This window comes from Alligator sinensis, unplaced genomic scaffold (genome assembly GCF_000455745.1).
Source record: "Alligator sinensis unplaced genomic scaffold, ASM45574v1 scaffold466_1, whole genome shotgun sequence".
NCBI classification, from domain to species: Eukaryota; Metazoa; Chordata; order Crocodylia; family Alligatoridae; genus Alligator; species Alligator sinensis.
In genome coordinates this window covers 300,916-326,311 of record NW_005842406.1, presented here as the reverse complement: position 1 = coordinate 326,311, position 25,396 = coordinate 300,916, and the positions used below count along the sequence as shown (strand labels likewise).

The 25,396-nt window shown below is 41.0% G+C and overlaps 1 protein-coding gene across 16 annotated transcripts in view; it reads left to right on the top strand.

The window, feature by feature from the left end:
- Positions 1-25,396, top strand: part of PROM1 (prominin 1) — a 121,375-nt gene that overhangs the window by 13,415 nt on the left and 82,564 nt on the right. For 15 of the 16 annotated variants that reach the window (XM_025211443.1, XM_025211442.1, XM_006029950.2 and 12 more), the window contains exons 2-3: positions 187-619; positions 21,800-21,858. In XM_025211443.1, the coding sequence (XP_025067228.1) occupies positions 403-619; positions 21,800-21,858 (276 nt within the window). In that variant the 5' untranslated portion in view covers positions 187-402. Of the gene's footprint in view, positions 1-186; positions 620-21,799; positions 21,859-25,396 lie in introns of those variants that run through there. The other variant, XM_025211452.1, reaches the window with a different exon arrangement.

The window sequence follows — 25,396 nt, the reverse complement described above, 5'->3', positions numbered from 1 at the left end:
TTCAAGAACTGGGTATACGATAGGTTACATTTTTCCACACATTGGAGTAAATTGTTCTCTTCTGTTTAGCTTGCCGGTGCAATTATTTGCACATTAGACTTCCACATAAGATTACAGGCATTTTGTGCTTTTATATTCTCCTACAGTGAGGACAGTCATTAAATAGTTGTTTTCTGTCTTTGCCAGAGATGGTGCTCTAACTCAGTTGTGTGAAAAGCTTCTACACAGTTCCAGTGCAAGTGTACATTCAAGACTAATCAAGGGATTGAGGACATCAGCTTTTTCCTGCTGCAAGATTTCATTCCCAGCTGAGAGATTTCATTCCCATATTTCTAATGTGCTGAAGTTTTTTAGACTTTGGGGACAAGATCTCTACCTCAAATTTTATGAATACTGAGAGTCATGGCTGTGGAACTTTTACTGCTGCTGTTGCTTTGTGGAAGTACAATTTCAGAGATGCAGCCAATACACAAATCACCTCCTGGAACTTTGGATTTTGGGTTTGTACCTGTGAAGACTTATGATACACATGCATATTATGAACCTGGACCAATAGGAATTTTGTTTAGCATAGTCCATTCTTTCCTTTACGTTGTGCAACCAAATTCTTTTCCTCAAGGTAAGTACATAAAATTATAATTTAGTTTTATGATGCATTAATAAGACATTTATTTTCCTAGTAACTAGTGGGATCACCTTTTAAAATCAAATGGTATTTACGTATTCATTAATAGCATGCTATGTGGGATATGAACATGGAAAATCCACATGGTGCACGAAGTAATATTGTATTTTCATCTTTTCTAAATGATTGAAATCTGGAAATGGATATTTTCCTGTGTCTTTAAATTTTTTTGCATTTTTTTCGTGATGATCTTTGAAACAGTGTAGTTAGAAACAAAAGTGATGGATTAGGAGTAAAGTACTAATTGCTCTGCTTTTTAAATGTTATATCCGGGATAGGAAATATAATGAGATTTATTTGCCTTGTGTACTGTGGTTGTTCATCACTCATCTACCAAACTTGTTCTAGAAATTATTCTGTGCATCTACATTCAAGTCATATGTAAATAGAATTGCATAGTTATGTAAATGAACACTTATTTCTAACTTGTAGTTCCTTTGTTTAGCTGCTAAAACTCAAGACTTGTTTCTTCTTTTAGACTTTCTCTCCCCTTTATTTCCACTAGTGTGGTTCATCATCTGGAGGAGAAATTGTGAGTTCAGGTTTTTCCAGAGATCATTCCTGAAAGGTGCTTTAAAGAGCTCTTAGGGTTTGTGGATCTGTTTATAATTTACTTTTTCAACAACCTAGTTCAGATGTTAAAATGTAAGTGGAACTTGTACAAACATGGCATTACAATCCACAGTGGGCTGAAATTCTGAATATATATCTATATATAGATATATATATAGATATATAACATTTCAAAAAATATATATATATATACACATGAATAAATTTCATATATCTATATTTTGAATTTTGAATCTGAGGAAATTTTTATATTTTATTTGCTTTCAGAGTTGCTTCTAATTATTCTGGCCACTGTAATTGTAACTTTGCATAAACATAGACCAACTATTTTTGAATGTAGCAGATACTTTTTTTAAAGTGGACTTCAATTAATCTAATTTTTTTCTGAACAAGTATTAAAGAACACGTTAACTTTCCATTTTAACTCTGTCTGTGAGGTACCGCAAGTTGAAAGGTAAATACTATGCTGGACCCCAATCAGTATTTCCTTATACAAACCATTAAATTGAGATTAGTAAGATTATTCATGCGAAAATAGGAATGGTTCCTTAAACATAGGTGCAGGATTTAATTTTATGAGGCCTTATCCTATAAATCCTTATTACTAGGACTACAGTTTACAACCATTTTTTGTAATCCTTTTGGGGACTGTTCATAATACTACACAACTCAAAAATTGTTTACAGGATTAGCCCTACAGAGAGCAAGTAGATACCAGGAAGTAATTTATTTGTTTGTATTTAATATATGTTTTATATCCCCACAGTAGATAGTTTAAAACCAGTTGTTAAAAATGCTTCTTATATTGACATGATGTGAAATCCTTTTTCCCCTCCCTACTCGTGTGCATCTCACTGCAAAACACAGATTTGAAGGATCACGTGGATTTCTGAGTCATATTGTGTAATTAGTTAATCCTATAATCTCTTTTACCATATGCTATTTTATTTCCATGTACAGTCCACTAATGGTGTGGTTACTTTTTAACAATTATTTTAAAACTGGCACTGAAATTAGAGTTCAGTCTAATCGAGAGATGAAATGCAAAGATAATCTTAAAAGTGCACATGCAACTTTACATAAGTGTGTTTCTTAACTCAAAACTTCGTTGCTACTAATTAGGCTGCAGCTTCAGAACAGTTTAAATCTAGGCTATGATTACATTAGTTTAAATCTTTTTACAACAGTTAAAATTACAACAGTTTACAACAATTTAAAATTACAGTTTAAACAGTTTAAAATTACAACAGTTTAAATCTAGGCTATGATTACACTTTACATTGGGGGGGGGTGTGTGTGCATGCGCACACACACGAAAACAAGAATGTACATTTTTGCTTTATTACCAATAAGCAATACTTGTGGAAAGAGCCATTTTAATATCTTTTGAGGAACAGAGAACAAGTGTTAAAATGGGATCCACTTCCATATTTGATCTTTCTCTTCACCTGTAGTATATGACCTAATCCTAAGAAAGGAATTTTTTTAACGTCTTACGACTCCTTGTTTATAAAAACAAGCTTTCCAACTGTGTAACCATGCATGCGTATCCATACTGTGTTACAGCATTTATAAGTTTGCAGTAATGTTGAAGCACAGCGGAAAATGTTGCAAACTGCCACTGCGCATGTAGTCTGCTTTTAGTCAGAAGTAAGCAATTGGGGAAAAAAGTTAATGTTGGTTTTATGCTTCAGGATAAGAGACAGTGAAATGTTACGTTTGTGTGGAGAATTTATTTTTTAAGTAATGTATGTCAGTCTGAAGAGTTGCTGATACCTCAGAATAGAAGATCTGTAAGTTAAATATGGGAAGGATTTGGTTAGGAGAACTGGTAGAAGGAGAGAGAGAAACCCTAGCAGCAGAAAAAAATCTAGTGTACATGTTTAAAGGGGAAAAAACCCCACTGGGCCAAACACCTGACATTTAATCCCAGAGCAGTTTTTAACCAATGTTGTGATCAGTGGGATCAGGATAAAATATGAAATATGTTATACTAGCTTGGATATTATGACAAAGATAACAGCAGAATGATATGTCGATACTGTATATTATGATATGCTCTTAGTGGCAACATAAAACCTTGGATGCATCTTGTTTCACTGTTTAAGATATGTTACCATTTGTTGCTAGTTCTTATTTTGATTAAATATTACTGAAAACCTAAATATATTATCTTATCCTCTCTAATATTAATTTATAGTACTCCCATGATGAAAGGCTACAAATCATAATATCAAAAATCTTACATTTATGTTAATAGAAAGTTATGTGATCAGATGCATCTCTTTGCTATTCAGTTTAACAGAATTAAGGAAGGGAATTGTAGCCCTCCTCAGCACTGTTTTAGATCTTTGAGTTCAAAAGAATAATACTGTGTTCCCGCTGTATGACAAGAAATTATCCTTTTGTTTTAAAAGAAATGGATTGCAAAGAAATGTATTGGTATCGATGTTAAACGTTCTGCTGTTGATTCCATCCACCTAGTCCTCTTGACTCTGTTGGACACTGTACTATTGCAAATAAGCAGTGTTTCTCCTTAAGCATAAATTGTATAACTATCTTGCAGGAAGGGAGGGTAGTCAGTGGGCAGAACACCGAGGTGGCTGGGTGCTATTCCCAGTTTAGCAGCTGACCTGTTGGGTGACCTTGGGTAAATCCTTTCGCTTTGTTGTGCTGCTGCTTCTAAGGTTATACAGCGAGAACAACAGTGTTTACTTCCTTTGTAAACCTCTGTGCAAGAGTTAGATAGTATTATCTCTTTGTTAGTAACAGTATTTAATGCTATAATAAATGTTAATTCTCTGTCATTTGTATTATCCAACTAAAACAAGGTCTAAGCAACCAATCTGGTGGGTTTTTCTTTTCATATCTGTAGTTGTTGCAAGGTGAAACACTTAATGGATTAAATGTACTTCGTAATGATGGAAGCATGGTTTATACCACCTGGTTCCTTATATGTGAACTTATAGTCAATATGATCCTCTGAGTGCTGTGAATATCTTAATGTAGCTTTGTCTTTGTTCCCATGGAAACCAGTTGTTGGTTGCAATAAAATGTTGTTAATCTGGGATTTGTTTTCCAGCAGGTTGCACGTAACAAATCTTCAGCTTCACAATTTGGATTTTGTAGCTAAAGTACAAAGAGGTAATGAGGAGCTGGCTAAGGGAATTATGCTCACTTCGGTTTTCAGTATAATAAAGCTTATACTGTACTCTCTGTACCAATGTTACCGGTAGGGCAGCACAGGTGGACTACATCCTTAGTACAAGACTGCCGTGTTCCAACTTCTGGGTGCAGGATCTGCACTGCTCAGAATCTCTGGTTGCTACTGGGACTAGAATGACATTTAAGCACAAAAGTAAACTGTCAAATTTATGCATGTATTGGACATGGTATAGGTTGATATATTTAAAACTGTTTCTTCCCATGGTGGGAGAGGAGCAATATTTTGTTTTTCAAGTACAGTACTTTTGAATCCTGAACTTGTCAGGACATGAAAGAGGTTTTTAGTTAGACCAGGATCTTGTCACATGAGAAGTTAAAATTCACAACAGGCAAGACACTCCAGCCTAGTTTTCCTAATCAGTAGCAGCTGGAAGTAGCAATGATAGCATTAGAGGCGCCTCACCCTGTTGGTAAAATGTATGCGCCTGACAAACGCATTGCATTGATTAATTGAAAGGGTTGTTTTTTTTCTGAACATGAACATTATGTTCATGTATGACCTGGGATTCATTTTTACTATGTAGTACTTATACAATTGTAAGTAAATTAGCCAAACACAAATTAAATTGGCTCAAATGAGGAATGCAAGTGGTAAGGGGGGCAGCAAATGTTAGTAATTGCTTAGGATTCTGAAAACCCACATGACTTTTTAAAAAAAAGAAATCACGTGTTCCTGTATTTAGGACTATAAAGCAAACTCTTTTTGCCTATCACTATCGTAACTGAAAACTCAAAAGAATTGTGATGCTGCAAAGAGTGTGACATAATGTCTTTTACCTTTTTGTAATTATTGGTTGTCTATCTCTAGCTAAGTTTTTCTTATTAATGATGTCTACTGCAACTGATTATGGTAAGCAAAGAAAGCAATGATGCATATTTTAAAATAGGACTCCTAATCCTATGAAGACTGATTTACTATTTGCATGTGTAAAATGCAGGCAGCTTAATAAACATTTATTCTTGCTATGATTTCAGGTAACTGTAGGCAAAATATGCTATTTGACTCTCTAAGCTCATCTTATTTGAAGTGGTATTAATAGAAGATATATGCACTTAGGAGATCTTTACATTGGAGTTGAAACCAGCTATATACATCTGAAAGTTCAGTTTTGCCCTTGAAATCTCTGGACCCTTCCAAAATAAGACTTGGATCATGTGAATATTGTTACAGAATTCATCAGATGACTGTTGTTTTACTTTGTCTCAGTCTAGGGGGGATACAGGGGGAGAGATTACTTCTCAAATATAGTTGTGTGGATGCTCCACTCTTCAATTCCTTTCAAGTGTGAGAGCCACCTTTTATCCCTTCCCTCTCCCTGTACTGCAGCAAAAAATACATACATATACATTTCTATGTATGTAAAACATGTAGAATTGTATTACATAAAACATTTTGCTATTTAGCAATTGACTACAAAGGTTTATAGCTGTCCAGTAAATAAAACTGAGCAGCTTCTGAACCAAAGGGTGGCTTTTCTGCTGGGGAGCCTTTAGAATGTGTTTAAAATTCTAGCATTATTGCAGCCTGTAATAGCTATCCCTGAGTCCCTAATGGCTAATATGACTGTCCTTGTCAGAAATGTGTGAAAAGGACAGCTGCAACCTACTTTGGCCTTGATTATTATTCAGTATCTTACCTTTTCTGAGATCTAAATTCAAGCTCCCTTTTTTTCCAGCCAATCAATAATTATACTTAGCTTAAGTCTTCACTATGTCATCACCTTGATAGATAACATTAGATTTTGTTTGCATAAGATAGACAAGAGAAAGATGAGTATGAAATGGAAGCAGCTGATTCAACAAAGCTGCTCAATGGGTCACCTTGACATGTGTCCTTAAACTGACTTCTAAGCTTATGAGTAATGGCTGCAGCTATACAGTCATTGATGAAGTCACCCAAAATAACATTTGTGAGTCTCTTTTGGGTCTCTAAGACTAAGTACAGACCCTTGGGGAGATTAAATTGGGTTCAAAATGGCTGCCTGATTTAAGCCCTGGTGCCCACCTGGCAGACCTGATCTCATGGCTGGTAATCAGTCTAAACCTGTAGCTACAGAAGTTCTGCATGCACAGACCAGTCTAAAAATTGCAGAACCCAGTTTAAGGTAAACCTGGATCTGTGTAGTATCAGACTTAGTCCATTTAGATCAAACTGGTGCATGGAACTTCTGTCCACTTCCCCTGTGCAGCCCCAGGGCTGGGAAAACCCAGCTACTGGCCCTAGCCCAGGGCTGCTCTTTTCATTCCCCCTCCACTGGTCTGTTTTTTGCTCCCCCTAGCCCCCACCCCCACCAGCTTTCTCAACTCCCATCCCATTCTACCCATCTGTGGGTCGTGCCTCCCCATCTCTACCCCACCCGTGGGTCACACCTGCCCCCCTACCCCTTGTGAGTCGCACCTGGCCCCCATTCCCCAGGAGACCCCTGATCCCCTCTAGCCTGCTTGACCCCTAGCCTCCAGCTACACCCCCCCATCCTGACTTACCCGATATTGGGCAGCCATTTTGAATTGATTTAACCTCCCCTAATGGCCCTGAATGTCTGTACTTAGCCTAACTGCTCACAGTCCTGAAGTCCATGTCTAATAGGCAGTTCTTTATTTTGCTAGCTGTGGAAGTGTATGCATCCTGCATGCGAGTCTGGAATAATTCTGGTGTTGATGCAAGTTACCCCTGACACACAGCAGTAATGTAATGTGGTTAGAATGCAAGTGCAAGTGGTAAAATAGAGTAATGTACAGTATATTGATTTGACATTCAGTTTACCTACTGCATGAAAGAGATTTAAAAGCTGGAATTAGGTGATAGCACAAAAAAATAAGTAGATTGAGGGAGGAAGCTTGGTTCCTTCTTCAGATCATATACACTTATAGTTAAAAATAGAGAGCCAGCCTAATACATTCTCCCTTTCCCACCAACACACATATGCGCACACCCTCCTGTTCATTTTATCCTAGAAAGCTAACACTCTTTTTACACAACATATATAACAGCAGACTCTTTCTCAAAACAAAATGCTTCAGTCTTAATTTGTTTCTGTACCTTACGTGGGCCTATATACGTGCTGTGGGTCTGCTCCCATGTGCTGTAATTTCTCTATTAATTGAGTCTGCTGGATTGTGGCAATTACTACGCTCCGGTCAGCCTCGGCATCTTGTGTATTAGCGTCCCCGTGCTTCAAAATGGCGGTGGAGGCGCTTCAGCTAAAACTCTGTGAACAAGCCTTAGTTCAAGCATCCCCACCACCATTTTGAAGTGTGGGGTGGTAATACATGAAACCCTGTGGCGCTTTGGTTAGAGTGGCTCTTAGAGCTGCTCTAAGTAAAGCCTTCCCCCCTGGATCACATGTAAACGTGCCCTATGTGGATAAACTAATGATTGAATGATACCTCAGTCTCAATTCCAAACCGATTGTTCAGATTTCTTGACGGAAGGGATTTTTTTTTTCTTTCTTTTTTTTTTTTTTTTTTTTAAGTGCATGTTACCTGGTAACAGCTATTACAGGGGAACACAATGGCAAACGTTAACACTTCTTTGCAATCTTGACACTGACTTCTAGATTATGTAAAGAAAGAATCTGTCTTTTGAATAGGATTGCAGATATCGAAGTGAAAAATAATCAAATTAGTTATTATGATGAAGCAAATTTGGGTTGTTTTCAACCCTACTATGCACGCACATCTGAATTTTCTTTTCACAAAATTCCTCATGGGTCATCAGAAAGTTGGTTTAATAATATCTGTAAACAGCACCCAACCTAAAAAATTGTGGGTCGGAAGCACTGGAAAATGACCATCCAACCTTGGAGCTTCAACAGCGCTTGGGGATAAAGGAGAGAAATTCATTAAAGTAATCTGCAGAACCAGATTTGAGGGGGAGGTTTTTGTTTTAAATCTGTGTCACTCTCAGTTTTGGCTTTCTGACTCCAGGGAGCAACAGTTGTCCCAGAACATGCACGATGTGATGCTTAGCCTTTTAGTTCTCTTTTTATAAAACTGTAATTGGCAAATATTAAATACTTTTAAAATGTTAAAGTTTAATTGAGACTTTTGGAAAAAATCTGGTACAGTATCTTGTATTAGTAGAATCTAGATTAAAGTTTAGGTAGGTTTTACTTCAGTCAGATTTACTCTGCACCATTCTTTTTTATGTGGTGATGCCATTGGAATTGATTAAAAGATAAAATACCTTAGAAGATATTTCTTCTGTTTTGACATGTACTTTGCATATTTTATATTTTGTGCGAGCTCATACCTCTCAACTGATCATCAGTTTAGCTCTCAATCTCCCATGGCCCATCAGTGACAATCTCTTTGATCCCCATTAGTCGCTGATGTGCTCCATCCTAATCCTCTGTTTTTTGTTTATATACTTGCTCACCTACATAGTATTGTATCTTTATTCTCTTTAGTGTCCTGTAAAATACTGTCCAGATGTGAGTAACATTTTCCAACCGCGTCTAAATGACTTAATTTAAGTCACGTTAGTTTCTTTTCATATTACTTATTATTCATATTGTAACTTTTAGAACCGACTGAATCTGGATTGTAAGCCACATGAACAATAGTTGTTAATAGCTTGCTGTAAACCTGTAGAAGAAAAGGTGGACTACTTTTGCCTCACCTCTATTATTAACAAGACCTCTAATCCACATAATATAGACAAAGTCCACCTGGCCTCCTAATCTTTTTAACAAATCTCTAAGCCATCGTATTTAAGAAAACACACACAACTGCTGTACAAGAGTAATACTGTTCATTAACGGACTTGCCTCTGAGCAAGTCACACTTTTTCAGCCAAAATATCAGTTTCTGGTTAATCCTGGTTGCATGCTAATCTGGTTAAACTAATTCACTTAGTTATTCCAGCAGTTGTGCAATAACGTGGATTTATAGTTTGACAGACTTTTTTTTATCGACTAAAGGGTGAAATGTCCTCTTTTTTCTTAGACATTGTTTTTTACTTTTCCTTTAAGTTCTTTGTATCATGTTTAGACATTAACAGGTTATCTTTTGATACATTTAATGATTTTTCCTAATTTACTATGTCCCTTGAGAGCCTGAACAGATTTAAAAAAAAAAAAAACAAAAAACCAACCCACAAGGAAGCAATTGCCTTACTTCAAGTTAAAAGGATATTAAAGACTGCTGACAAAAAACGAATGCACAAAATGTTTAAGATTTATTTTCATAACTTTGAATCTTTCACACATCTATGTTAAAGCTACATAGTGTATATAGATTTTTCCCTTCTAGGAGAGTGTGTGTGTGTGTGTGTGTGTATGTGTGTTTGGTAGTGTGATTAAGTACCACATTTACCCAAATTCAAGGTGACTATGAATTTAAGATGACCCAAGATATGGCAGGGAAAACAGTGGTGAGAAGAGGGTAGGTGGCTAGACCCTTTCTCTCCTGCCCCTTGCCCCTCTGCCCTGCTGCCTCTTGTTGTGCCATCTGCCCCCTTCCCCCAATTCCCCTCCAGCCACTTGCCTCCCTTCGCTACTTATTTTTTATGCAGCTCTGGCTCCAGCTCTGGTGACAGCCAGAGCCCAGCCCAGCCAGGAAGAGGTGGTGGTGAAAGTTCTGGACCTGGCTGGAGCAGAAGATGAGCAGTGAAGGGGGCAGCAGCTGGGAAGGCAGGCTGTGTGGTCTTCCCCATGTACCCCTCAAGCCACACATTGTGGGTCTCCACTGCAGTGTCCCACACTCACCACATTATCTCCCTTGTGATCTCTCCATCATCTGCCCCCCTTCTCCGCACTGGCAAATTCTCAAATCTAAGACGAGGCTTTTTTCACTCCCATGTTCACTGGAGGGGACCTTGTCTTGCATTCAGGATACGATAGTTGCCACAGATAGAAGACAAGTCACTGTTGTCTGCTTTAAAAGTATGAATGCTTTTGAGCAAGAGAATTAGATGACATGACAAAAGCGAAGCACATCCTGTAGCTTAACGATGCAGCGTTACTTTTTTGTACACTAGTTCCTGTAGTCAAGGTTCTCAGCCATGCTGTCCACCATTAAAAATGTATAATATCTTTTTTCTTATTTTTCATTTATTTATTTATCTCTTAGAGTGATGGACATGCATGTTCTTACTAGTGCATTTTAGTAATGCATATTCTTTTGAACACTGGTTACTATGTTCATGAAATGACAACTTTTTTTCAAAGTTTCAAGATGGCCTCATGCTTTTCGTTTTGAATTAAAGGCTGATATTTTCTAGCACCTGAAAAATGTCCTAAAGCCAGAAAAAGTGAACACATGGGTTTAGGAGGGTTTGGATGAGGAAAATTGAAGTCTTCAGTGAGGCGTCCACTCTTTATAAGTATGTGGACAGCTTGTTTATAATACGTGTTGGTAAAGGCTGTGGGTGGAATTTGTTAGCCCTGCAGATTTGAATTTTTAAGTGAGTAAAAGGGTTAGCATCTTTTAAAACTAGTGGGTTCAGTCTCAGTGGGTTCAGTCTCACCCTTTGGGCCTCTTCTCAGGCCCGCCTGTCATCTACACCGCCTCTGCGGTGGTCTCTTGAGCATGGCCCTGTCCATTTGCTCTTGCTCTGCACATAACCAGGCCTGAAAATGAGGTGGTGAAGCTGGCTTGAGAACTCCCCTGCTGCTGCTTCCAAACATGCTGGAAACAGACCTTGAGAGCAGTGGGGATGGGCACCCTGGGGGCAACTCCATAGCCTTGTTTTTAGGTTTGGTGTCAATGAAGCACAAGGCAATGGACTGGGACAATCTCAAGAGCAGTATTCTATCTGGCCAACAGCAATAGAGATTGAAAGTGCAAGGTTCACCCATGCTTTTATTTTGGTATGTATGCTTTCGTTGCCGAGGCTATCTTCATTAGGGCTTCGAACATGTGGGTTTCTACTGTAATCTGAGCGTTTGTATCATGTAGCATGTTCTGCAGGGCTTACTTACTACCAAGATCAGTTGGGCTTCCCATGGGCAGAGTGCTGTCTGCACAGAACCAGATACAGGATCAGAACTTAAATAATTTAGGGCTAGAGTGAGTAATGGACTTAGAAGGCCACAAACTAGGCATTACAGGGCATTTTTACATGTGTTCCAGGAGGTACGGGGAGGGGGGCACTTTAATTAGTGAGTCATGATAATTAAAAGCACCCGAGCATCACATGCAGTTGCATCTCCCGCACTGAAAAATGGCAGAGAGGCGCTTTGAACTAAAGCTCATCGAATGAGCTTTAGTTCAAAACGCCCTGCCACTGTTTTTCAGCATGGAGACGCTGATGCACGTGATGCCAAAGTCTGCTGGAGCACATTTATTTCTATGCTCCAGCAGACTCGATTAATCAAGTCTGCTCCAACATGTTGGATTTCCAGTGCATGGGAGCCAGCTACCTGCATGTCTATAACATCCCCCGGTGCCTAATTTATAGATACCTGGCCTCCAAGATGGAATCTAAACGCCCAGTTAGCCCTCTTACACAGCGCATATGTCAAAGAGGATAGTTCGTGTTCTGTGTAATGCTAGTACACTGTTTTGTAAATGAAGGAGTTCCTCCTAGGCTTCTGAGATTCAGGGGGCAAAATGGACCATCTCAAGAAAATTAGATCCTAACAATAGCCTAATAAGCAAAGATTTTTCATACTATTTTAGTAGCTGTCTCATTCCACAATCATAAAGAAACTTCAGATAAATTTCTGTAATGTCTTATGTGAGCTATACAAAAAAGGATCATGTGCAGTTTTAAAAGTTTGAATTGGTGCAAATACAAATAATATGCACTCCTGATATATTTCAGATTTTTGGGTGGGGAGGAGGCTAGTAAAAACTACCATATCCATGTGTATTCAGAACTGAATCCTGCTTCTGAAATGCAAACTGAGTTCCCTCTCCCAGCTTTTTAATGAAATAATATTTAAATTTTAAGTGGGGATGGGCAAGGGAAAATTAATTAGATTATGCCTTCATTAATCCTCTCTTGCCACTCCATTTCAGAAATCCTGCAAAACATTTTCTTTGTACAGTGTGTATATATAGCTTCATAGATGCTAGGGTTGGAAGGGACCTTAACAGATCATTGAGTCCAACTCCCTGCCTAGGCAGGAAAGAGGGCTGGGGCCAGATGACCCCAGCCAGATGCCTATCCAGCCTATGTTTCCATTAAAAAAAAAAGTCTCCTAAAATTAGGCTTTCAGTTTCCTGGGAGTTTTCCTGGAGGATGTTTCCTATAGACTCTGTTGTGTGCCACATTTAAGCAATTTATACGAAAAGACAACCATCCCTTTTCAATTGAAAACACACATGTTCTGAATTTTCTAAGGAAAAGGCAATTTTCCTTTCCCTTACTGCTTAGTTGGTAAAAGCATGACATATTTTTAACAGACATATTTAAACTAAATAAATAAGAATAATAAATCAGACTTCATTTGAGCTAAGTCAGTCTGTGACCTACAGTGCTTTTGTAACCATGGCATGATGAGGGGTATTCCATCCCTTGGAGAAAAATGGAAAATGCAGAGGAGGATTTCTGAGAGATCACAATGTGGTTGCCAAAAAGCCAGTTGTTGAAGTAATTAAAAACCAGTATCAGCAGAGCTCCACTGTGTCATTCCCAATTATCTGTCTTTGTGTTGCCATAGGCACAAGTTATGGAGTATAAAGGCAGAATTCGCTCTCCTCAGTTTACTTGACAATGCACTGGATCCTTTTTTAGCAGGAGAGGGGGAGAACTGGAAATCAGATGTGTAAATTAAATGTGTCACTTCAGTATATCCGTTTTAAAAACATTATGTAAACTTGTATTAATATGCAAATCCAGTACACCTGGAACATACACCATGAAGTGTCAACACATTGGTCATTATCTGCAGTTGGTTAAAACAGAGAATCCTGTACAGCATGCAAAACTGAACCTTTACCCTTCATCTGTTGTAAATGCCTACCAGATGGTGGATTAGAGAGAACTTCAGATAGCCACTACAAACAAAATAGATGGTGATGAGTAACTACTGTGCTGTAAACAGCATAGTTTGTTTAAATATCTTACATAAATTATATGCAATTATTTTAGTACAGAATACTCAGATGTATCATTCTTGATTTTTATTTATTTATTTATTTTTTTCTTTCCTTGATGTATGCAAATTTATTGCAGATTTCTGGGCAGAAACTCTTACCAGCAGCCTTTTCTTTTTGCAAATTTGCAGCAGGAACAAAACTTTCTTTGTAGTAAAGAAGAATCAAAGTCTCTGCATAGGTTACTTTCAAAGGGAAAAAAAATCTTTATTCTGTGTGTCCCATAGCAATCAATACTGTTACTTTTTAATTTTTTTAATCTTTTTTTCTGCCCAAGCCATTCTTAGTATTTTATCTATGTATTGGAGAGCAGAGCCTGTCTAAATGGTGGTAGCCAGGTACAGACATTACGCTTTTACCAGTATACGTGTTCAGAAACCGGTTTATATCCATGACAGAACAGAAGTTGGAGCACACGCAGAAATGGTAGAAACTGGTCTAAAATTTGCCCCCCCTCGAAAAGGGTGAATGTATGTTCTGTTCGCTACCAATCTAAATTATGCCACTTACAGAAAACTATATAACTTAGATTGATTTCCCCCTTGAGCTTTTTAAATGTGTGCGTCTAGCCTCTGAGCGTGAGGAAATGAGACCAACTTTTGGCATCTGTAGACTGAGGATGTTTTGTGGGAGAGGATGATTTAAATTGTCAAATTCCTTTCCTTGGGTAATAACAGACTCCAAGGCCATTCTGTATCTATAATTTCAATGGTTCCCATTATACATGCAAAAAGTTCCTTATTTTTCAGAAATATGTTAGATGTTTAACTGGGACTGTTTCCTTAGGAATACTTTTGTCTGTTCAGGAGCTTGGTGAGATTTGCTTGTGAGAAGAGGGGCCTGTTTAAGTCACCTGTTAATCTGGACTATGTCTTTATAAAACCACTGACATTTGATTTGCCCCTTGACTTGCTGCTTCTAGTATGAAAAGAGAGATCCAGAACAATATGGGGTATGTTGGTGATGAAACAGTAGCAGAACAGTATTTCTTGCTCTGTCTTATTATAGGTAGAGACCTCCCAAATTTGAGATTTTGCGATCTTCGTGGAAACCATGAATTTGTAGGTCCCCTGTAGAAAAAGCCTGGTTCCTGCAAAAAACTTGGGAAATGGCCAGCAAGTGGAGGGGAGGGAGGGAGTTGCAAACAGAGGTGGGAAGCCCTGGCATCCTGAAGTGATGGGGAGGGGAGGGGTGGAAGATTTTCGCAACGAAGCACGGTGGGCCCTACCACGCCTCTGGCCAAGGCCCTCCTCCCTCCCCGCCCTGAGATTGACAGATGGTCATCTGTCAATCTCTGGGGAGCAGCGGGACTTCCAGGGGCCCTTGGCCAAAGGGGTGGGGGGACCCACTGTGGTTTGCCGCAAAAACTCGGACCACGAAATCAGGGGGCAGCTGCCCTGATTTCAGTAGGTCCCTAATTATAGAGTAGTTTGGCACAGAGTAAGGAAAGTAAGGTGGATATACGGGTGATAGAGCAGTAGACTGGGGTCAGGATACAGCAACTCAGTTTATTGAGTAGTGAGGCTGAAATGCTTGACTTCTGCAGCAGCCCCTTTTTGGATTTAATTAAAAAGGTTTGTGTTTCTCTCATCCTTAATTTAATTAAATACGCTGAGTATTGAATCATTTTGATGTTTGTGGCACCGTAACTTCAGTGACACTAATCATTGTTTTTTGTGAATTTAGTATAAAATTGCTGTGGCTCAGGAGATGTGATATGCTGCAACTTGTATGAGTTTATTATTTTTAACAGCCCTTGAAGTCTATGAATATTGGAAGTTGTCATGACCCAAAAGGCATGATTTTGTGTGTGCTTCGGCACCAGAATTATCCCCGCCAAGTTGCAGAGCATTGCACGGGAGTGTTTCCTGTTGCAGAGGAAAACCCCGGTGCAGGGACGAGTGTCCCGCCTTTTCTGCAGCTTCTTTTGCAGAGTGCATTGCTTGAGTTGCAAGAGGAATGCACGGTGCAAAAGAGTTCCCGCCACTGGTATGCAAATTTGTTCCCCGTGATTGGCTATTGTTAAATCATTCACACCTGGCGGCTAACAATTAGCCTGTTAGCCGTATAAGAGGCTTGAGCAGTTTCCGCCCAAGCCGAAGACTGCAGTTGTCAGCTGAGTAGTTGGTAATGTGTTGCTGCCTATCCAGGCCTCTTCAGCACCTTGCTCTCATTCCACCCGAGTCAGTCACAGTTGCCAATTCAAAACTGAGAACCTGAAGGTAATTGTTAGATAAATGAGCTTATAGCCAAGTAGACCATCTATACTTCACAGAAAATTTATTTATGAAAGAGAACCAAGATCTTTCCTGCAAGAAATGCACCAGACTGCAACTAGCACTTTGTCTGCCAGACCTTTGGTAGACAACCTTAGGCAGTTTCTTTGATAGAGAAATAGGAGATTTTGCCTTTGATCTCAGCTCTGACCTAGGGCATGCACCCAAAGGTCATTCTGCTGACATGGTTTCTAATAGTCCTGTAACTGAGAAGAATAACTACCAGGGATCTACATTTTTTGTCCAAGATGTGACCAATGCATTGAGTATAAGCAAGTATTTGTTTAATTCTTTAATACAAGTGAATAGCCACTTTGCTGTGTCAGAACAGGAAACTTTTCCTCCTTAAGTTGTTACTGTATGACTTTGAGTTGTATGAATAGGAAGCCTGACTTGAATCTTCCAACTAGATATAGCCTGGGAATTACATTCAAGTAAAGAGGACCATAGGATTTTCTTAGGAGATGTTAGGGTAATAAATAGTTCCATTATAGGGACAGGTGAGTAGCCCTAATCTGTCTAATGGAGAAGAACAAGCTATATTACTGGCTTCAGAGTCCGTAAACCAGTAGAGTTTGGAGAGTGAAAAGGGGTATGTTTAGCTGCTAAAGAATTTTAAATTGGGAGGAAATTGGGAATTCTTTCTGCTCTCCTTTAGTTAAACATTTTTCCTCTGAATCTCAGCCTTGTCATGGGTATCTTCTGCAGAGGATGGTCCTGCTGCCTGGTGTCTGGAGAGAGAGGTTTTACTTTTGTGGACTTTTTTCTGAGGAAGAGTTGACGTTTCCATTGGAAAGGACCTTGTCAGAGGACTGGTCCCTCTTTATGGCCTCTGCAGCTGCCCGTTCATTGGATTCTTCTGTTACCACATGGCCCTGCACAAGGGCCTTTCACCTGGTTTTGAAATAGTAGCTAATTAGAGTCAAGGAACAAGAGCACCCAGCTGAAGAGATTCCACTGCATGCCAGTGTCGAGCAGTTTGCTAAGGAGCAGAAGTGTCCAGCAGTGCAGTGGGTTTTTGGTTGCAGATGTGTTGGTCTAAGGACATAGGCAGGAACCTTGCCTGCCAGGAGTGTGGTGAGCTGTCAAGCAGCTGCCAGTCTCCCAGAGTCAGGACGTTAATACACTGCCCTCCACAGGAGGGTGACAGCCTGCCCAGTGCCCTCTTCCCTGGTGTCGTAGATTGGATTCACTGACAGATTCCCTACTGGATGGGAGGAGCAAAGGAACAGCCCCTTCTTGCCCCCTGACCAGAGAGCACACCTGCTCTAGCCAGGGAGCTCTGAATGTGTCCACACCTCCATTGAACTCCTAAGTTATGTGCTGATACAGAGTGCTAAGGAACTTCTAGCACTGCAAACGGATGTGGATCCAGGGCTTTAGAATGACAAATGGGGGAGTGGGGAAGCTCTCCTTCAGTTCAGACCCAATGCTATTGGAAAGTCAATGGAGAGACACCAGTTGACTTAGGTCAGCCCCATAAAATTAATTCAAACTATTGATAATTAATTGAACTTCCAATTGGATTTGCTATTAAATTACGAAGGGTTGCTTCATTCAGTGTAAGTTTGAAATTACTGTAGCTTCACTATGACCTTGAACATTGACTGTTATGTTAAACCAGGGAGTAGATGCTTGTAAATTTTACGTCATGACTTAAAATTAACAATGGGGTCGCAGTAATGGTAATGCATTCATTTCAGGCTAGAACTCACATACTCCACATGTTGCAAAATTTGTGATATTTGACATAGTCCCCCCTTCATAACCATAGTCCCTTGGACCTGAATCTAGAAACACATGTAAGCATGTGTTTTAACTTTAAAATAAATGGGATTACTCACATACTTTAGTTATATTTATGCTAAGTAACTGAAAACAAGAATATGTATTAGTGAGAACACTTTGACAATATTAAAATGGTTAGTAGCTCCATCATGATGTATATGGTATTACTGTTGTTTTTCACTGCAATAGAGCACATGAGTAGCTCTATTGAAGTAATGATGGCTATGTATATGCTTAAAGCTAGGCATCTACCTTGAAGACCTAGGGCATAATATTCTGTGCATGATAGGATAAAGTAATTTTCTGCTACAACTTCATTGATTTTTTTTTTTTCATTTACAAGAGTTATACCAATGTAATTCACTTTACAAATGTGTTTGTGTGCCATGCGCACGCGTGCGCGCACACGCGCGCGCGCGCACACACACACACACACACGTGTATTTATGTGTGTGTGTGTGTGCGCACACACACACACTTAATTGGTACTTAATGAGCATGTCTACATGTTTTATTAACACGCTTTTGGTAATGCGTCAGACAAACTGACCCGGGGGCCTTTGACACCCTTTCTCACACCATTCTCATAAAAGAACTAGGCAACTGTGGCATTGATGCCTACACAGTCAGATGGGTGGCAAATTGGCTAGATGGTCGCACCCAGAGAGTGGTGGTGGATGGGTCATTTTCGACCTGGAGGAATGTGGGCAGTGGGGTTCCCCAGGGCTCAGTCCTCAGGCCTGTACTGTTCAACATTTTTATCAGTGATCTGGATGTGGGTGTGGAAAGCATGCTGTCCAAATTTGCTGATGACACAAAGACGTGGGGAGAAGTGGGCACACTGGAGGGGAGGGGCAGAAACCAGCTAGATCTAGACGGGTTACAGAGGTGGGCGGATGAGAATAGAATGGAATTCAATGCAGACAAGTGCAGGGTACTGCATCTAGGGGGAAGAAACCAGCAACACACCTATAGGCTGGGGAACACCCTTCTCAACAACACAGTGGCTGAAAGGGATTTTGGAGTCATTATTGACTCCAGGATGAACATGAGCTCCCAGTGTGAGGAAGCAGTCAGTAAGGCTAGCTGTACCTTGTCGTACATCTACAGATGCATCACAAGCAGGTCCAGGGAGATGATCCTTCCCCTCTGTGTGGCGCTGGTCAGGCTGTAGTTAGAGTACTGTGTCCAGTTCTGGGTGTTGCACTTCAAGAGAGATGTGGCTAACCTTTAGAGGGTCCAGAGGAGGGCCACTGGCATTGTCAGGGGGCAGCAGGCCAGGCCCTACGAAGATAGACTAAAGGGCCTGAATCTATTCAGCCTCCACAAGACAAGACTGAGAGGGGATCTTGTAGCCGTCTGAAACTCACCAGGGGGGACCAGCGGAAAATAGGTGAGGCTCGGTTCCCTCGGGCACCACCTGGGATAACAAGGAATAATGGCCACAAATTGATTGACAGCAGGTTTAGTCTTGATATCAGAAGGTATTACTTTATGGTTAGGGCTGCCAGGCTCTGGAATGGGCTCCCACAGGAGGTGGTGCTCTCCCCTACCTTGGGGGTCTTCAAGAGGAGATTGGATAGATATCTGGCTGGAGTACTAGGATCCCAGCACTCGTTCCTGCCTAGGGCAGGGGGTCAGACTTGATGATCTGTCCAGGTCCCTTCCGATCCTAGAATCTATGAAACAGAGCATTATAACACTGAATAGTCATACAGTCATACATTATTAGAAACTGTAATGTACCAGTTATAAAAGGGAGGAAGTGTGGGCTTTTTCCCTTACAAAACTCTTCAGGGATGTGTTAATGTCTATAAGATGGTGATGTAATAGTTAAACCCAGCCAATAAATCTACTAGGGCAGATGGCCTCTTACATGCGTGATGAAATCGGAAAAGACCCTGAGTAAAGCATTAATGTAATTAATATTGTAAGGAGTCTTACAAGGTAAATATCTCTAAACCTGGTGATAAAATGTGTTTCATGTTAAAAGCCTCGGATTACTGGTCATATGAAATGGTACATATATCTGGTCAGTCATAAACAAAAAGTGATCCAGTTACTTTGGAAACAGAGGACACCAAATTTTCACAATCCTTTTCTATTAGTTTTACATTTGAAATATGAATTGGACTTGGTATGTTCATTGTTCTCACAAATTGAGAAATCATTGGTTTCACACTCTCAGGTGAGTGTGTTTAGCTCTTAAAGTCTTTAGAACGAGGACTGTTTATGCCCATGTCAACACCTCAGGCTGCAGTGTAATATAGAGACGGACCAGCCAGTTCAGATACTGGAAGCAGTCTAGCTTCTGATTTAATACTAGTTTGCATATTTGCACATCGACTGTAGTATGCATTGTAAATCATATGCTGTTCTGTGTTTGTATAGTGCCTTACTAAGTGTTTCCCCATCTTGGACAGCCCTTCAGTGCTGCAGTGATAAGCAGGGATCCTGGTTTTCTCTAATTGTAAAAAAAATCCTCAATTTTGGTTAAAAAAACGTAACTCCAAATCCACATTTTTGTGCAATTTAAATGAAACGCCACTCATATAGATAGATCTATCCACATAGATTTATAAATCTAGATAGATAGATCTATCCAGGTGGAGGAGGAGAGAGAGATCTGTCTATCGATAGATATATAGTGGTGTTTCATTTTAATCATGGAAAATGTGGATTTGGGGTGCCTTTTTTTTAAACTGAAAATTGGGGATTTTTTTAAATCGGAGAAAACCAGGATCCCTAGTGATAAGCCTGATTACTGCTAATTGTCACCACCAGAATGAGGGATGACCTAGCTAAAGCATCTAAAGCCCATCAAATCTAATCATCCCAGCCTAGGAGGCAGCCATTTGAAGGAGTCCTAGCAGTGGAATGAGTGCACATATGACTCACTAAGCCTGTTTGTGACCAAAGACTTTAAATGCCTGCCTTGTAATGACGTCAGTAATCTTGTGGCAGATGCATGGTCTGTAACTTCTGCTACTGCCACTTTGTAAACCTAGTATGTTTTTCTTACAGTTGGTTCTTACTCCCTACTAAAAATGGTCAACACTCTCTTTGATTTTTCCATGCAGCTAGCAGATCCAAGCAGTCAGTAGGTATCCTGCTCTGAACAAGGTGGCATTTAAGTAGGTCTGCTGAATGTTTTTTCGGTTAGCCTCACTTTTGTGGACCCTCTTCCGTTTCTGCGTAAAATAGCTGCTCAAGCATGACCTCACTGTTCGAAAGACCTATGCCTTCATCATCAATATTTTAGTGCTTGTTGCAGCATGTCAGTGTTTGAAACTCAGTCAAGCCTTTTGACAAGCAGGAGGAAGCACAAAATGACTGTGGCCTTTCTCCAGCTGCTAGAAATCATGCCTGTACAATGTCCAGGTTTCACACCCAAAGCAAAACAGTAAGATCTACAGCTTTATAAATTCTAACCTTAGTAAAGACCTTGATGATTTTTTTTTTTTCAGTCTTAAGGGCTGCATCTACTTCCAAGATGCAGGAAAACCCTCCCTCAGCACACTCCCCAAGTAACAAAACCAATGAGTTGCAGGAACTCTTAAAGTAACTTAAGCCAAGTGCCACTAACCTTGATTTTTGTTACACTAAGCCCAGGCCTGTCTTACATGCATTGTTAGTGCAGTGTTTATGGCTCCTTTCCCCTAGCTCTACAGATGTTGTGTTGAATGTCCACATGAGAACGAGTCCCAATTAAAATAGTTTGAGAGGGTATTATTATGATAAGAATACTAATTTGCTGAATAGGTAGCATTTTTCCAGCAAAGATGGTGAACCTGTTATAAACAGTGAATTAAACATTTTCACATCTGTATCTAGTTAATAGGTAATCTACTATTTGATTTTTTTTCATTAATGACCTCTCCAGTATCTAGGATCAACTCCTAAAAAAAAGTCTTACCAGCTTCTCATTACCAAGCTGGTTAATCTGGTTGTCTCCCAGCATTCTCATGACACTTCTGAGTTGTGCGCTGACAAATAAGCAGGGGCGGTGACTTACTATGTGTCAGTTGTTGTGTGATAAACTGTCTCTATGCCCACTCTACACTTAGGTTGAGTGCTAAACCACATCACCTTATTGCAGAATAAAACAAGGCTCCTATCTAATTAGCCATACCTAGCTGTATCATTTACTAACAATTTTTCTAATTTATGCTGTCTGAAACTCAGAAATGCTCTTTCTTATTTTCAGAGGTCATCAGAAAGCTAGCACAGCAGAAGTTTGGGAACATACAGAATGATTATCAGAAGGTAATTTGTCCATTCATATCTACATAAACTACTAGAAATAATAATTTAGCTGTAGTTTTCAGTTATCTGTCTTAAGTAGAGAATATATTATAAGCTGAAAATTGTATATGAGAATATCTGTGAACAACAAGGTTGTTTGAGGGGAGGGGGTATTGTGTGGGTTTTTTTTAAACCAGAAAACTTTTTAAAATGCTAGAGAGCACCAGAAACAAATGTATCTTATTTTTACTCAAAATAAAGATTTGGAGCCAAGGATGTTTTTAAAAAATTGGATGGAACTTGTTACTAGACACTGTGAACAAGGAGTTCCCGTTCCATTTTAGACAGTATAGGATTGCAGTGCTTCTAATACTGCCTGGGGCTTTTTTTGTACACACAATCGCAAGATTGTTTGCAAATATTTATTACAAAATAAAATTTGTGTGAATATAGACTTAGTAGAGTTTATTTAGTATTCCAGCTATAATGTGATTGTTACATAGAGACTTAAGTCCGTCTGTGTGTAAAAATAAATAAATAAATAATGTTTTTTAATCCAAAAATATATAAACAGAACACCATAATTGTTGAGTACCCATGCTAGTTGCAGTTATCTCCAGAAAGCTGAGGTCACATACAAATTTCAGCCATTACTCCCAGAAAGCTGAATTCCCTTGTTCCACTGATAAACATATTTTTAGTTTCTGAGACGTGCCTATCACTTTAAACACATTTTCCAACCTTCTACCTACGACAGGGCTGTCCTACTTCTAGGCTCCTGTGGGCTGCACCAAGTGAGGCAGGGGTCACTGAGCTTTAGGCCCAGTGGACGCTTCTCTAATCCCCCACCTCCTGCTACATCTGTGCACCCATGTAGGCACCCCCTGTCACTGCTGCAGCAGGTGCTTCCTCCCCCCTCCAGCTGTTGCACTGCTCATCTTGCCTGCCAACCCCCAGCACACAACCCCTGGAACAGAGGTGGGAGGCAACAGCTGGAGGGGGAAAGGGGGAAACCCAGAGACTCCAGCTGCTCTTGCATTTGCACCAATAGGGGGAGGGGGAGAGTGGTGGCTGTTCAGGAGCTGTGGGCTGCCAGTTGGACTTCCCTCCCCGATAGCATAGTATGGCTACACTGTACGCTCAAGTTAGCAAGTAGCAGTGGAAGAAACAATCCAATTCAGGTACAATAGTGGTTTGTGTTCCTTTGAACCACTCCTAAACATTATAGCCCCTGTTTCAGACATCATCACGTGTTGAGTTCTTGTAATATGGCCCTTGGCTGGGACCAAAATGGTTGACACAATACTTTGTACCATCTATTAGCTTGCACATGTCTAGGTATGAGGTTTATGGGTCTGTATGTTCAGATGGATGCATGGAACTCTGTACCTGGTCACTAGGCTTACATCAACGCCAAATTGATCGTCATAGGATTTGAAGAGGGAAGGTACTTTGTGCTGTCCTATCCTTCTGAGAATTAGACTATGGCTCTAGTACTGCAGTTCCCAGTTTTTTTCCAGTCATGACACAACTTGGATAATTTCATGGATCCCCATACTTACATTATTTGTGCACTGACAAATAAGCAGGGACGGTGACTTACTGTGTGTCAGTTGTTCTGTGGTAAACTGTCCCTATGCCCTCTCTTCCCTTGGGTTGAGTGCTAAACCACATCAGCTTATCCCAGAATGAAACCGGTTTATGTTGCCTTGGTTTAGGATAGGGGCTGTTACTGCAGTTCATGAGGGCCCACTCGGATAACTGTGGACATACTGCACCTCTGCTCTGCAGTGACTGTCCTGTGGCTGCTTCACTGATGCCCCTGTCACAAGGCCAGTGAGCCAAACGGGGGGCAACTTAGCCCTCTTTCATTTAGGGAGGAGCTGCCCCAGGTTAGCTCTTGCCATGGGTACAGGCACAATTATGGAACAGCTGAGGCATGCTAAAGCTTTATTCTTGTTAATTGTAGACAGAGGGTGTAATTGCAAACTCAGAGAAATTAAAGGCTCTGTGGTAGGTGTTAGAAACTCCCAGCATGTGTGCCAGAGCATGGCACTCAAGGAAATTTGGCCTGGGACACCACAGAAGGCCTGGGCTCTGGGCAGCTGCTACTGGCCACAGGCTGCTTACAGTAGGTGGAGCCCAGGCCGGATGTGGCAGGCAGCTAGGAGGTTGCAGACAGCTGAACCAGGCTCTAGAACCGTGGTCAGGCTTCATGGAGGCGGTAGCTGCACACATGCCTCAAGCACATGGACAGGAAGGGGTTTGGGGCAGTCCCTTGCCCACCGTGCACCCTGAGGTGTGTGTGCAGCCACCACTGCCATTTAACTGGTGCTCTGGACACAGTACAGCTGTTTGCAGCCTGCCAACCACCTGCTGCAGCTGCCCAGAGCCCAGGCCAGCTATGGCAGGCAGCCAGGAGGTTTCAAACAGCTGCACTGAACTCCAGCCAGGCTCTGTGGCATTAGCAGCTGTATGCATGCCTCCGGGCAAATGACAGGGGAGGGTTCAGGGTTGTGCTGCCCCTGGCCCCTTCCTGGCTGCTATACCCTGAGGCATGCGTGCTGCTGCCACTGCCATAGAGCCCAGTGCAGCTGTTTGCAGCCTCCTGCCTGCCTGCTACAGTCAGCCTGGGCTCTGGGCAGCAGCAGCAGGCAGGCTGCAAACAGCTGCACCAGGGTCTGGAGCCCCGTCACTTGCTCCACAGTGGCGGTTGCCCATGAGTCTTAGGGCACACGGCTATCAAGGGGCCTTGGGGCAGCACAACCCTGGCCCTTCCCCTACCATCCACCTGGTGGTGCGTGTGCATTGACTGCCAGCAACAAGGATTGGGTCTCTTGTACACCTGGCACGCCAAGTTGAGGTGGGTCAAGGTTGGGGTGTTTTTTGGCACTTTGGCCAAAAAGGTTGCTGACCCCTGCTCTGTGGGGACTCCCAACTGCTGCACTGCAACTCAGAGTTGTCACCCCTAGTTTGGGAATCACCGTTGTGGTACCTTGATAGCCTAGGTATAGTGTTTGGCTGTCATTCCTCTCCTGAAGCTAGGCCAACCTGTTACCAAACCCACAAGTTATTTTGGGTGCTAATAGTGCATTCAAAGACTGCAGAAAAAACACTGTATACCTCAGATAAAGTTGAGAGGATGGATTTCATGAACTAGTGAGTAAGGCTGTGCAAAGCTTCGGTAGCCAATTTGATTTGGAGGAGATTCGGCGGCTGAATCCCTGAATCCGAATCAACTCGGGAGACCCATTAAAAGGCCCAAATCAAATCTGAAGCCTCCGAATCGATTTGGAAAAGGTTCGGAGAGTCGGATCAGCTGGGGTGAGGCAGGCACAGCTGGGTGGCTGCAGGTTCTCCCAGCTTGGCTGCAGGTTCTCCCTCCTGGCTCCTCTGGCTGTGCCTGTCTGTCTCCATCCCCTGCCTGGCCCTAGCATCCCGGCAATTAAAAAACCCCACACTCACTGGCTGCTGTCTCGGATGGCCAGGGCCGACTCGAGTTACGTTCGTACGTTAGGGTGGGCTGGTGAATGGAGAGGCAGACACAACTTATTGGTTG